This window comes from Anthonomus grandis, chromosome 4 (assembly GCF_022605725.1).
Source record: "Anthonomus grandis grandis chromosome 4, icAntGran1.3, whole genome shotgun sequence".
Taxonomy (NCBI): domain Eukaryota; kingdom Metazoa; phylum Arthropoda; class Insecta; order Coleoptera; family Curculionidae; genus Anthonomus; species Anthonomus grandis.
The window spans coordinates 25620374-25633241 of record NC_065549.1 but is presented as its reverse complement, the minus strand read 5'-3'; the positions used below and the strand labels follow the sequence as shown (position 1 = coordinate 25633241).

At 31.3% G+C, this 12868-nt stretch overlaps 1 protein-coding gene across 1 annotated transcript in view; it reads right to left on the bottom strand.

Moving 5' to 3' along the window:
• LOC126735205 (pikachurin) overlaps window positions 1–12868 on the bottom strand; it is a 199027-nt gene that overhangs the window by 86694 nt on the left and 99465 nt on the right. The window contains exon 5 of the mRNA XM_050439158.1: window positions 2112–2313. Coding sequence (XP_050295115.1) covers window positions 2112–2313 — 202 coding nt within the window. The remainder of the gene's footprint in view (window positions 1–2111; window positions 2314–12868) is intronic.

The following is a 12868-nucleotide window of genomic DNA, read 5'->3' as shown; positions in this document are numbered from 1 at the left end:
TAAATATACAGATATTACTGAATAAACATTTTCTTCTTAATTGTAATGCTTAGTTGTGCAAAATTAAAAAAAACTAATAATAACTAATATACAGGGTGTCAAGATTTGAATTTTATTTACATAATTTATTAGTTTGTTTTTTAAAAAGTAGCATATCGCATATCATCACAAAATTTGGTAGTAGTGAGTTTTTGGGGGCGAGAAATTTGAATTTATTGGTAATTTTTGTGTACGTTCTAGAGGGCGAGTATGAGTTTTTTTTATATACTATTTAAGGTTTTTAATTAATATTACTCGAAAAAGATATAACTTTGTCGAGTCGCTCAGAGCGACCGTTTTTAATTTGTTATAGTAAATATAAGTAAATATAAGCAGGTATGCACCCTCGATCGCATACCGACCCTTCGATGCTATTTTTAGCCTAGATCTTGGCTAGGGGAGATAAGAAACGGAAAGTTGCAGGCAGTCTTCGCTAGTTATTCTTCTAAAAACCATGAAAATACAACAGCATTAGCCTATCTCGATGACATTTTACTGCCAAGTCTTGATTTTAAGTCTGGCTTAGAATCTCTGCAGGAAATTTCAACCACTTTCAGAAATTTTGGAGCTACGTTGAAGTTGTCTAAGTGTCACTTTTTCAAGACAAATATAGACTATCTGGGTCATGAATTTAGCGCAGATGGCATCCGTCCTGGAGCAGCAAAAGCAGTGGATTTAAACAGTTCTCAACTTCACGAAATGTTCATAAAATTCGGCAGTTTCTCGGACTTGCCAGTTATTTCCGAAAATATGTGAAGAACTTTGCTCACATTGCAAGACCATTATCTGGACTGACAAGGAAAGATACTACTTTAGTTGGAATGTCGAACAAAAAGAAGCTTTTTAATGTATTAAAAAGCATCTCAGTAGCAGACCCATTTTAGTTCTTTACGATCCGAAGCTAAAAACGGAAGCGAAAAACGTGCAGACAGACGCATCCAGTCGCGGTCTCGGTGGTATCCTGCTACAATGGCAACCATCAGGTATTCTAAAACCTGTTATGTATTATAGTAGGCAGACGACCAAACAAGAGCAGAAATATCATTCGTATGAGTTAGAAGCCCTTGCAGTAGTTTGCTCGCTACAGCGATTTAGAGTTTATACAATTAGGAGTTCCGTTTAAACTCGTAACTGATTGCATTGCTTTACGTACGGCAATGGCAGAAAGATACCTTATTCCACGAATTGCATGATGGTGGCTCGTAACACAAGAGTATGACTTTACTCTGGAATATCGTCTAGGGGCCAAAATGGTATATGTTGATGCTGTCAGTCGCAATGCTGTAGAACCAGAAGGTGAAACTCCTGTACCCATTGTCGAAATTTTCGAAATTATTGTGGCAGAAGATGACTGGATATTATTAGTGCAACTGCAAGATAATATATGCAAAGGAATTATTGAGTCACTACATGAACCTCATGCGGATTTTCGGTAGCGAAATACGGCTGAATGTAGACAAGTAACTTAAGACATACTAGCAGATGTGAGGGATGTATTCAAACAAAATCTTTTTTTGCATTGAATGGAAGTAATAGACACCACTTTCAGCATATATTACCACATTGACCTATCTCTTCATAGCAAATACATTTTTATTTTAACTTAAATGTGTGTGTAAACTGTAAGTTGTCTTTTGATTTTTTTAATACTATGATAGTTCTTGTTAATTTAAAAATAAAACCTTATTACTATGGAAATCATTTCAATTACGATATAATTTTTTCTTGCGTTTAAAAATTAAAAGTGTAACCCAATATCTTATTGTTACATTATCCTGTATTGTATGGCTATTGATTAAAAAAATTCCCTCTGGAAATCAAAATTGTTATGAAGCGAGAGGTGCGAGATTCAGAGTTTTGATAAAAAGTCAATGCATCGTATGAATATTACACGAAATACTCCAAGAGCTCTAATAGAAAGTTCTCATATAACAGGCTCAACAAATCTTCATCTATTTCTGCGACTACATATAAATAACCTGAAAATCTTCTCTTTTATATGTAAAAAACTATTATGCCTAGGCTAATGCAGCCTGTTTCAAATCATAGAATATTAGCTTTAACACGCTTACCGAAATTCAACAAAGCCCTGATGTAAAAGTAGTGCCATAAAGTCTCCCGCCATATCATCTCTTTCTCCAGTTAGGAAAAAAATGCCATCATATGCTTCTGGCCGCAACTCCAGGCTAAGCTGAACGTGTTTATATGCACCCCTTAGTGCTGGAAAAGCCAGCCAACTGAACCCGGTGAAGCGAGGGGACTGTATTTCCATATCTAAAATAAAAGAGGAGGCATTTTCATTGTATCCTTCGTATTTTTTTATATTTAATTGCTAGTAATTTTTTCTGATTCTTATAAGAGAAAATTGATACTAAAATTTTGAATACACATAATACTATATAAATATTTTGTTCTAATTTTCTGGTTGCCTTTTCATGAAGAGCTATTTTACCTGCTACTTGAGTATACAGATTTGGAAGGAATTATGCATTTCTTCTTACATAGTTTTTGGTAAATGAGTATAAATTATTTAAAATTAAGTAAAATTAATATTTAATTCAAATTATATAAGATGGGTCAATTTGGATTTCTACATTGATTTAAGAAAAAGATGTATTATAATTTTATGGCGTTAATTTTGCGCCTAATCACCGGTCTCAGCTCTGTAATCGTTTTTCAGTTTGGACTAGACTCCGCTCCTTCAAAGAGTCCGTGATGTGCAAATATGCTCATCGCTAAATATGATTTTTATTTAAAATTTCACCAATTTTACTTATTTGGTAAACATATGACGTTGTTGACGATTCCTAATTTTTTTATTAGTTTTTAAATTTTCGGATATACGTCGCCAACAGTAGAAATATTCTGGTCTCACTGAACTCTACTCCTAACGACCTTTATTAAAGGGTGATTTTTTATTGATTATTTAACAGCCCATCAATAGGAGTTGCTTCCAGCTATTCAAATCCACCCTGATTGAGACCTAGGATAACTGTCTTATTAGTGGAACTTAACTTATTGACGAAAAACAAATAAAAACACAAAGTCACGATCTCACAACATGTAATCAAACGGGCTACACGTGTTTTGCTCTAGTTAGAGCATTATCAGGCCTAAAATAAAAATACTACTTAAACAAAACTAAAAACTTACATAAAACAATAAAAACCTTTAGAAGCCATCCACACACTTCACAGTACATAAACAATAATTTTAAGGTTATAAATTGTACAAAGCAGAAAATAAAAAATAAAAAGTGGGACACAACAACATAGACTCAACGAGAATCGAACCCGGTACAACAAGGTTATAGGTATAAGTGTAAAACCTATCGGCTATACGGACCTAATGCTAAAACAACTTAACACGTTAGCCAATGTAAACTGAAGAAAGTGACTACAAGGAAAATGTTAAACGATACTTAGCTAAATTAAATTGTTAAAAATTAAATTAGGTTCGAAAGTAAACACGTCATTCACACATACGAGAACAGGACTCTTTTTAGTTTAGCTTTTGTAATTTCCATTTTCTCCAGAAGGTCAAGCTTCTTACCTTTAGGGCATTCATGAAGCATTTCAGCTCCCACCCCCGGAGAAAAATTATGAGTAGAGGCCAGCAGATGATTCGCAAACGCTGAGTTGGTATCACTGACATTGATATTTTTAAATTTTTCAAAAAGCGCTACGTGTTCTTTAATGCGTGTAGAGATTTTTCTTCCAGACTGGCCAATGTATACTGCGTTGCAATCGTCACATTTTAAAGAGTAAACTTCTGATTTAGAAAGGATGCCTGCCTTGTCCACTCTACTGACTAATTGGTTCTTCAAATTATTGACTGTCTTATACGCGATTTTTACATTCAGGGATTTAAAGAATCTTACTAAATTTACGGAGATAGAACCAAAAAAGGACAAATCTAACTCAAATCAAAACAATCTAAAGGAATTGAGTCCTTATTATGAACAATATTGTAGGTCAATTTATATTTATTTAAAAATTTGTAATAAATTTTGTCTATTAAATGAAGGGGAAATCCGTTGTTGAGAGCAATATGTTTTATAATATTCAATTCTTTAGCGAAAGCTTCTTTTGACAAGGGGATATTAAACAATCTATAGAAGAATGAATTAAAGGAGGCAAATTTATATGAGTAGGGAGAATTTGAAGAGTACTGAATTACATTATCGGTAGTAGTGGGCTTACGATATATTTCAAAAATAAGTTTATTGTTGCATTTCTTAACTAGAAGGTGAAGGAAAGACAAACAACCATCTTTTTCTTCTTCGATTGTGAATGAAATGTTAGGGTGTAAGGAATTTACGAAACTAAGAAAATTTGGTAGGTCTTCATCCCTGCCATTCCAGATTATAAAAATGTCATCCACATACCTCTTATATATCGTGAGATAATCTCTAAACCTACCCCCAACTATTTCTCTTTCTAGATGACTCATGAAAATCTCGCTTAGCAGAGGGGAAAGGCAAGAACCCATAGCCAAAACCTGAGACCTGCCTGAAAATTTTATTGTCAAACTGGAAACAATTTTGGTTGATCACTATATCGAGTAAGTCCAAAAGACCCTCAATGACTATACGACTAAGAGATGTTGCTGGACTTAACTTATTGTTTAGCCAAAGAAAGATTTAACATTCAAAAGGATATAAAAAGCATGTTTCAGCTTCCCTCAGAAGAAGGAGCTGCTAGGACCTTGGATAATTTATTTATAATTTAGAAATAAAATCCCAAACCGCATTATAAACTGTATGAATAGCATGCATACCTTACATCCATATCTAACCGAAAAAAAACTAATTACCTTAGTTGTAAATAGGAGGCAGGTAATGAGGAACGAGGGGGACGGGTATATTGACTATATTTTTTTGTAGACTCTTATAGTAGAAAAAAAACATACTATTTAAATGCTTACAAAAATAATATATTTCAAACGCACATTAGACACAAGCATGGAATGCCGACACAAAAGAGAGCAGAACCAGGGCCACAGATTTACCAGAAAAGTCAGTATAACAGGAAATAATATAAATTGTTTTTCAATGCACTAACTATTGTTTTATGTAGATGAAAGAACCATTTTTATTAATTTTTTAAAAGGCGATATAGATTTAGAAAAATCCCAAATTTTGTATTTATTAGTTTTAGACACAATATTGTAAGAAAATTGTTTTTTTTTTTAAATTTCTTTCTTATGTAAAGGTATAGACAAAAAGTCAGGTCTGCAATAATTTTTATATTGTGAACGTCAGTACGATATCTGGGCTTATTATAGAAATATGGTGGTGCTTTAAGTTTCATTATTTTGTAAAAGAAACATATGGAGTGCAACTCTCGGCAATTTAACATATTAAGCCACTTAAGGTCAACTAATTTATGTGATACCATTTCCCTACGTCTAATTCCACAAATAAATCTTATGCACGAGTTCTTAAATTTTTCAATGCTTGCAGAGTTAGCGCAGTCTTAAAATGGTCCATATACTGTGTCTGCATAATTCAAATAGGATAGAATTAATGAGTCGCAAAACATTTTTTTTATTTCGTTTGACAAATAAGATCTACGCTTGTAATGTTTTTTAGCACTGGAAATTCTTTCTTAAGAGGCCATCACTCGCCAAAATATATATGGGCTTTATAATACTTTAAATATCCGGTATATTTTCTGAACGGTTTAAGCTAAAAGTATAATTTAAAAACTCTTAAACAAAAAGATATATGTCTCTGTTGAATCAGAATTTTGATTTTTTTTTTATTTGAAAAAGCGACTGGCAAAATAATTTAATTTAAACACCCTATTTTCAAAAATTAATTATTGTGTACTGTTGTAGACCTAAATCTAAAAACGGCGTCAATAAAGACAATAACTTTATATTTTATATTTACATTGGTACCAAACACTACCTATTTTTATGGAATTTAGACAATGAAATTACGGAACGACTGAGCCCTCTCTGAAATTATTAATCCAAATATATTTGGAATATAATGTCGCCGATCAATGTGCGTTTTTTCGGCGCCCGCCTCCTTTGCCTCATGGGGCAGAGCCGGCTTTCGATCTAGCTGTATTTTCTTATTTATATTATGTATTTTATTTAATTTGGTATATTATTTTCATTTAGTTATTAGTATTTATTTAATAAGTGTTTTTTTTTGGAAGTATTTTGTATACTGTCGGATATAGATCTAATTTTAATATCGAATAATTTATATTTTTTGTAAGCCTCAAAGCATGCGGCATGAGCTGAAAAAAAAGCGGTATTCCTATTTGCCTAATATCGTTGATTGAATATTTGGGAAGATACGCAAATGCCATGTATTATAGCGTGCCCGCGGCACTCAACGAGTTACTCGGTTTAGCCAGCAATTTTAAAGTTGAGAGGTGGCGACGCTCCTCGGCGAAATTAAAAATCTTGTGTTTTTACGCTCGGGACCGAACGGTTGTGAAGCAAAATAACACATGAATGGGAGTTTTAGCATTACGATCGTTATTCCGTTTATAATATTTTATTTAGTAGGTATATGGGAACTTACATAGATATGCTACTGCTACTAATTTATGACTAGTTTAAGTAAAAGACCAAATTTAAATATATAATTTGTGTATTGTACATTATTATCTCTGTATGTATGTATATGATATACAGGATGATCACTTTTAGCGGGCTCGCTTATGAATTTTCGCAAACTATATACCTAATAGTGATTTGCATAAAAGTAGAAGGGCATCAAGTAAAAAAAAATCCTAGAAAAATCGAGACTTTGTCCAAATTAATTTTTTTTTAAAGACTATGACGAAAACTTGTCTAAACTAGTGTTACTATGGATTTAGTAGGCAAGACCCTGGAGTTTTAAAAAAAATCCACGTAAGAATTTTTTAAAACCAAAAACGGCCAATTTTGGGAAGAAGCTCTGCAGCAAAATTTATTTAAGATGTAGATGTATAGAATTTAGATGTCTATCTTAGCATTTAAATACATTTAAATTATTATATTTTGAAAAGAACTGCGTAAGTTCGTCCTTTTGTATATATATTTCATTTCTTTGAAAGAATGCGAACCTTTCTGTGCTGTTTTTTTATTTTTTGTTGTTGTTTTTTTTCTTGATTTAACTTAAAGTATTTCTCAGTTTCCCATTTTAATTGTTTATACACCATTGTTTTTAAAAATAACTTAATGAACTGCTCAATGTGCTGCGGACATAAATGAATGGAATGTATATCTATTTAATTTAAAAAAAATGAAACATTAACTTAAAAATACTGTTCGCTAGCCTTTTGCGCTAACATTTTCAAAAAGAGAGTTAAATTTAACCATAAAGTTTTTTGTCAAAGCAAAAAATTCATCAGAAGGCTTTTTTAAGCTAGAGATGTAACTTAGACACGCATAATGTTTATTAAGTAAAAATATTTCTCGATCATCGCTTATTTCCATATCTCTTTTTAGTAGAAATTCTTCACAATTATTATTGCATTTTAATTTTTCCAAGATTTTATATCCAAAATATCCCGCCACATATGCATTAGAGCAAGTCTCTAAACTTATATTTTCACTAATATTTTCACTACTGTTATTTGTAGAATTGATAATACCAGAATCTTTAATAGTTTGAAAGCCATTGGTTCGAGCGCAGTTAGAGGAAGAAGCTGTATTAACCTCTTCATCTAACTTAACTTTTTCATCCAAAGTTCTTTTAGGTGAAGGTGCTTTAATAAAGTTCAAACAATCTTGCAGATCTTCTTCGCAATTTCCTGTTTCTATTGCATTTTGTAACCTAATGTAGATGTTATATTGCAAAGAAACTCTAAATTGTTGGACAGAGGGATTTGGATTGTATCTACACCTATTTCTTTTAACAGAAAATAAATTTTCGAGAGGATCCTGATTAAGATGACTTGTCAAAATAAATGTACACTGAAATATTTCAGATAAATATTCCCATAGCCGCAAAACCGATGTAAGGGTCCAAATAAATCCATTAATACAATGGATATTATTTCTTTTTTTCTCATTTTCAAAAACAGCAATAGTTTTAAAGTATTAAAGACCAAATTTAAGATTACTTAATGCAATTGGATTTTTAAGAGACAATGCTTTTTTATCAAGGTTGGCATCTGATAATGTGTTGCTATTTAATGAATCAAAAATCTTATTTATGGTTTTTAAAAACATAGACGTATCGTAAGCAGTTTCGCTTTTCAAAATGCCTAATTGAGCAGCTGATTTAACAGCAGCAGCAACTGAGTTTGAAAAAACTTGAGCTGCGTATTTAACTCTAATTTTTTGAAATGTCCTAGGTTTAATATGTGCGTCGGTTATTTTTGTTAAAGTTCTGGTGGTAGAACTCCTTTTATCAATATTATAAGTTTTTATAATATCAAATCAAGAAACAAAATTTTCATTGATTTTAAATTTTAATTTGGGGTTTATAAAATTATTTCGTAATGACTTTAACAAGTGAGGTACATCAAAAATCGTAAAAATTTTTGAATTATTAATATCTATGCAAGGATTGAATTTTGATGCACCTAAAATATTAAAGGCATATCTGTTGCTTGTTCCTTGGTCGCATACCAAAGCAACTGGTATTAGAGTTAATTTTTTTAATGTCCTTATAACATATTTTATTATTTTTGATAAATCTTCACCCTTAACTGGTCCGTTCGATGTAAAGTAACATAGGGGAATTTTCCGGTTCCCAAATATGCCCCTTAAATAAAAGACCAGTGCAGTATTGGCTAACGAATTTTTGCGACCAAGGAAACCTAGATCTTCGTAGCTTTCGATATAATTATACACTTTATTATAGTCTAGTTTGAGTTTTAATGAAATTTCGTCAAATAGTACAGCGCAAACGCGCTCTGTTTTATCCATTGTTTTTACTTTTAGAAAAAGTTTTTTTTGTCAACTCATTTTTTAAACCTGTTTTTAAATTATTTATTTTTAACCATAACTGAATCGTGCGGACTGATGGAAGAGAAAAAAATAAATTATTTCTTAAATATTTATAGCAGCCAGGAAAACGGATATGTTGCATTCTTTTAGCCCTAATTTGGTTTTTTAAAACATCTATTTTAAAATGTACAACACCCAACTGTTTTTTATATCGGATTTTGTGGATGAGGGACTTGATATTTGACTGATTTTGTTATTTGCCTGTCGTTCTGGGCTTGTTATTTTACATAATTCTTTTTTTTTCAGTTACAGGGTTTTCGGGGGTGGTACATACACGCTTAACACTGTAAATAAATAAATTTATATCTGCCTCATCATTATCATCGTCAACTACTGGATTTCTCTTTCTGGAATAAGTTTTGATGGTGTCCGCTAAAACAAAAACATTACAAGGATAGAGTATTGTAAATAGCTTATATTTATTTGTAAACAATTGCTGTATTGTTTCCCTGTAACGTTACATTTCTGTAATTTGCTTTTTGAAACATTTACTCTCATATCTGTATCTCTCATATCATATGTCAATAATTGTCTAACCGCCATTAGTTTTAATTTTATTAAAATCTTATATTGTATATATTGTTTCGCATAGTATATAAAATACCTAAATTAATATCAATGAACCTTCCAGTCAGCATTATTGCATTATTACGCCTGACCTACATTTATTACTAAAACCAAGTCACCCATTGTAAATTAAAAGTGATGAATCGACTATTGTATTTACTATAAATACGCTAGGTGAAATTAATAATATTAGCATTAACGATCACGTTGTGTCTCATTTAACATCCTGCAAAACCACGCCATCAACAATAAGACAACCCGCAGTACTCGTCACCATGCTGCCAGTGACGTACTAGCAACAAATCAATCAAGGTGCAAGACACCAGTATAAACAATAATTATATGGCTGATTTTCATCTGTTGGATGTCAATGAAAATAACTGAAGGTAGTCAGATATCTTGCACGACATTCCAGAAGTTTACTGAAAAACGTTACCACCAACATCGTGGAGCAATTTAACTCAATCACTACTTAAAGACTTAAAAAAAGGGGTAAAAGAATCAATTATACCATGAGGCAAAGTTATCCGTGTCGGTGTTATTCCGCGGTTGTTTCGACAAATTTAAAAAGACCATTACATAGCATACACAAACATTTAAGTAGAGCTTACAGCCCTGCACAAAATATTAAAAGGCTTGAAATAGAAAAGCAAAGGAAAAACGAGCGGTAAAAAAAATAATACCAACAAAAACTGCTAGACTTTACAATTCGTGAACAAACTCAGCTCGATCCCCATTATGGAAAGTCTTGTCAGAAGCCTGATTTAGATAAGGAATTATTCCAAGATTTTAAAAAAATCTTGCTTTTTTTTTAAGCAACTCTGAATCTGAGTATCAAGAAATAGAACAGCGCACTAGACTTTAGTCAGATTCTGCAAATTGGCAATAACAAAGAAGAAGACTGTTAACAGCCTCTAACTTTGAAAAAAATATGCAAAATGCGACTTTCCACAAGTTGTTCGTCCACAGTTAAAGATACTTTATTCCAAGAGTTATGTTCTGAAGCAACTTCTTGGGGCAAGAATAATCAAGAACGTACAAAACAAGAATTAGAAGCAAAGTTTAATTTTAAAATTGCAAATTGTGGGCTTATAATTAATAGCGATTTTCCATATCTTGGTGCTTCAGCAGATGGATTTGAATAAAAAACTGGTTTTCTACTAGAGATTAAATGTCTATGTGACCTACTCTGCTCGGAATTTTTTTATTAATGACGCAATAGAAAAAAAGTTAATGACTTATACAATATCGAAGGTGGAACATACAGTTTAAACGAAAATCACAATTATTTTTATGAGGTTCAAGGTCAACTGAATATAAAAAAGGCAAAAAATATGAAGAAAGGAATATGTTCCTTTGCTGTTTGGACTATAAACGAAGTTTTATGTACAGAAGTAAAAATTGATATTGATTTTGTTTTAAATAAAATGTTACCTCGAGAAAAAATGTTAATCCTCCTGTAGAAAAATTCTATTTAAATTGTTTGCTACCATAAATTATTGATCCTAGTCATACCAGAGGATTAAAAATTAGGGATCCAAACTATATCGTTAAAGAATTGGAAAGCTTGAATTGTAAGAGATCGGCAACACAAAAAAAAAGATCCTAAAAATAAATATTTTTTTTATATAAAAAATAATGGAACTAATTGTTAGTTGCAATAATTTATCTCTACGTTACATATTTAGCATTTTCTTTTGTCAAATAAGAAATTATCATTAACTATTAATTCTAAAAAGTTATATTTTCGCTTTTATTGTTTCATTAATCTAAGACAACATTTTTCAGATTAAATGAATTATTATTGACTTTTGGCATGATTATAATAGAGTCAAGAGCCCCCAAAATTATTTTATTATTTACAACCTAAAAGTTTTTTATATCACAAGGATATTGAGGCAAGTTCCAATGCAATGGACAAGCATTGTTAATTACAATTTGTAAATGCTGTAAACACTATTATGGAAAGATGTTCCTGAATCTATATCCATTAAAAAATTTATTAATATCATTTAAAAATGATATATAGAAATTAATTTTTGAAGTTACAACAATTTGCTTACTTTAACTTTTTATAATTCTAGTTCCAACTGAATAAAATTTGAAAATTATTTACGCACCTTATCAGGTCAAACGCCAGACATTAGGTCTAAAAGCTACTGTCGTTCTGAGATGAAACTATAACTCTAAAATTCAATTATTGTTTCCAAAAAAATGAGTTATTGATCATGAACTTTTTCATTATTCTAAAACTTATTGGAAATAACGCCCTACCTGTAGAAAATGGTTCTAAATATTAATATTAATTTTATTATTATAGGATAATATTTTATTAATTAGGATATAATTTTCATCTAGTTTAAGATATAGGAAAAATCACAGATCTGTGTTAAAAGCAGAAAAAAACTATATATATAAATATATATATTTAATAAAATCTAGCAAATCTAGAAAAAGAAACTCAAAATATTGTAATGTGGATTGCCCTTTCCAATACTTAAGACCTTAAAAAATTCTAAATTAACACCTACCACAACTCTTGGCAAGTCTTGAATGTTTTAACAACCCATGTAATATTAAATACATAATTGGCCTACCAATTTATTATTAACATTAAATTTAAAAATATTATGCATAAGCCGAAAACAAAAATATGAGAACTGAAAAACCTGCACGCGGCATCGTACATTGACTAAAATCTAAATTACTTCTTCTACTAAATTACTGCATTAATAATAGACTGATTTCGTATACCGCCCGACCCCTCCCCTAAAAACGATGCCCGCATCGAATGCAAGCAATGGCCTCTTAACAACTTATAGTGTGATCTGTGAACTAGTTATATGCTACCACCCAGAGATCCTACCATTATGGGAACTACGCTTACACATGAGTTCCCGTGGAAACCCCTGACCAAACAAAAATATATGCAACACATTTATTTAATATTATAAATACCATTGTAACTGATTTAAAAGAGCCTTATTTTGTCTTGACTCTGTACATGTAGAAATAAAGTCGTGATAATTTGTAAACCTGTAGTTTTTAAAAACGCTCTTTTCCACTTCGATCGTAAAATTAACTTTAGCTTCACTTCTATCATTAGGCCTAGATTTTTAGTTGAGTCATGAAAAGAGATAAGGTCTCCATCAAGAATTAGTTGCACTCTATTTATTAGAGCAAAGTCAATATTCAAACAAAAATTAGCTCCTTCAATATTATGAGCATTAAATGACAGATACATTCATATATAATGTATCCATGAAAGCCGACGTAACAATGTTATACAACTAAGGAC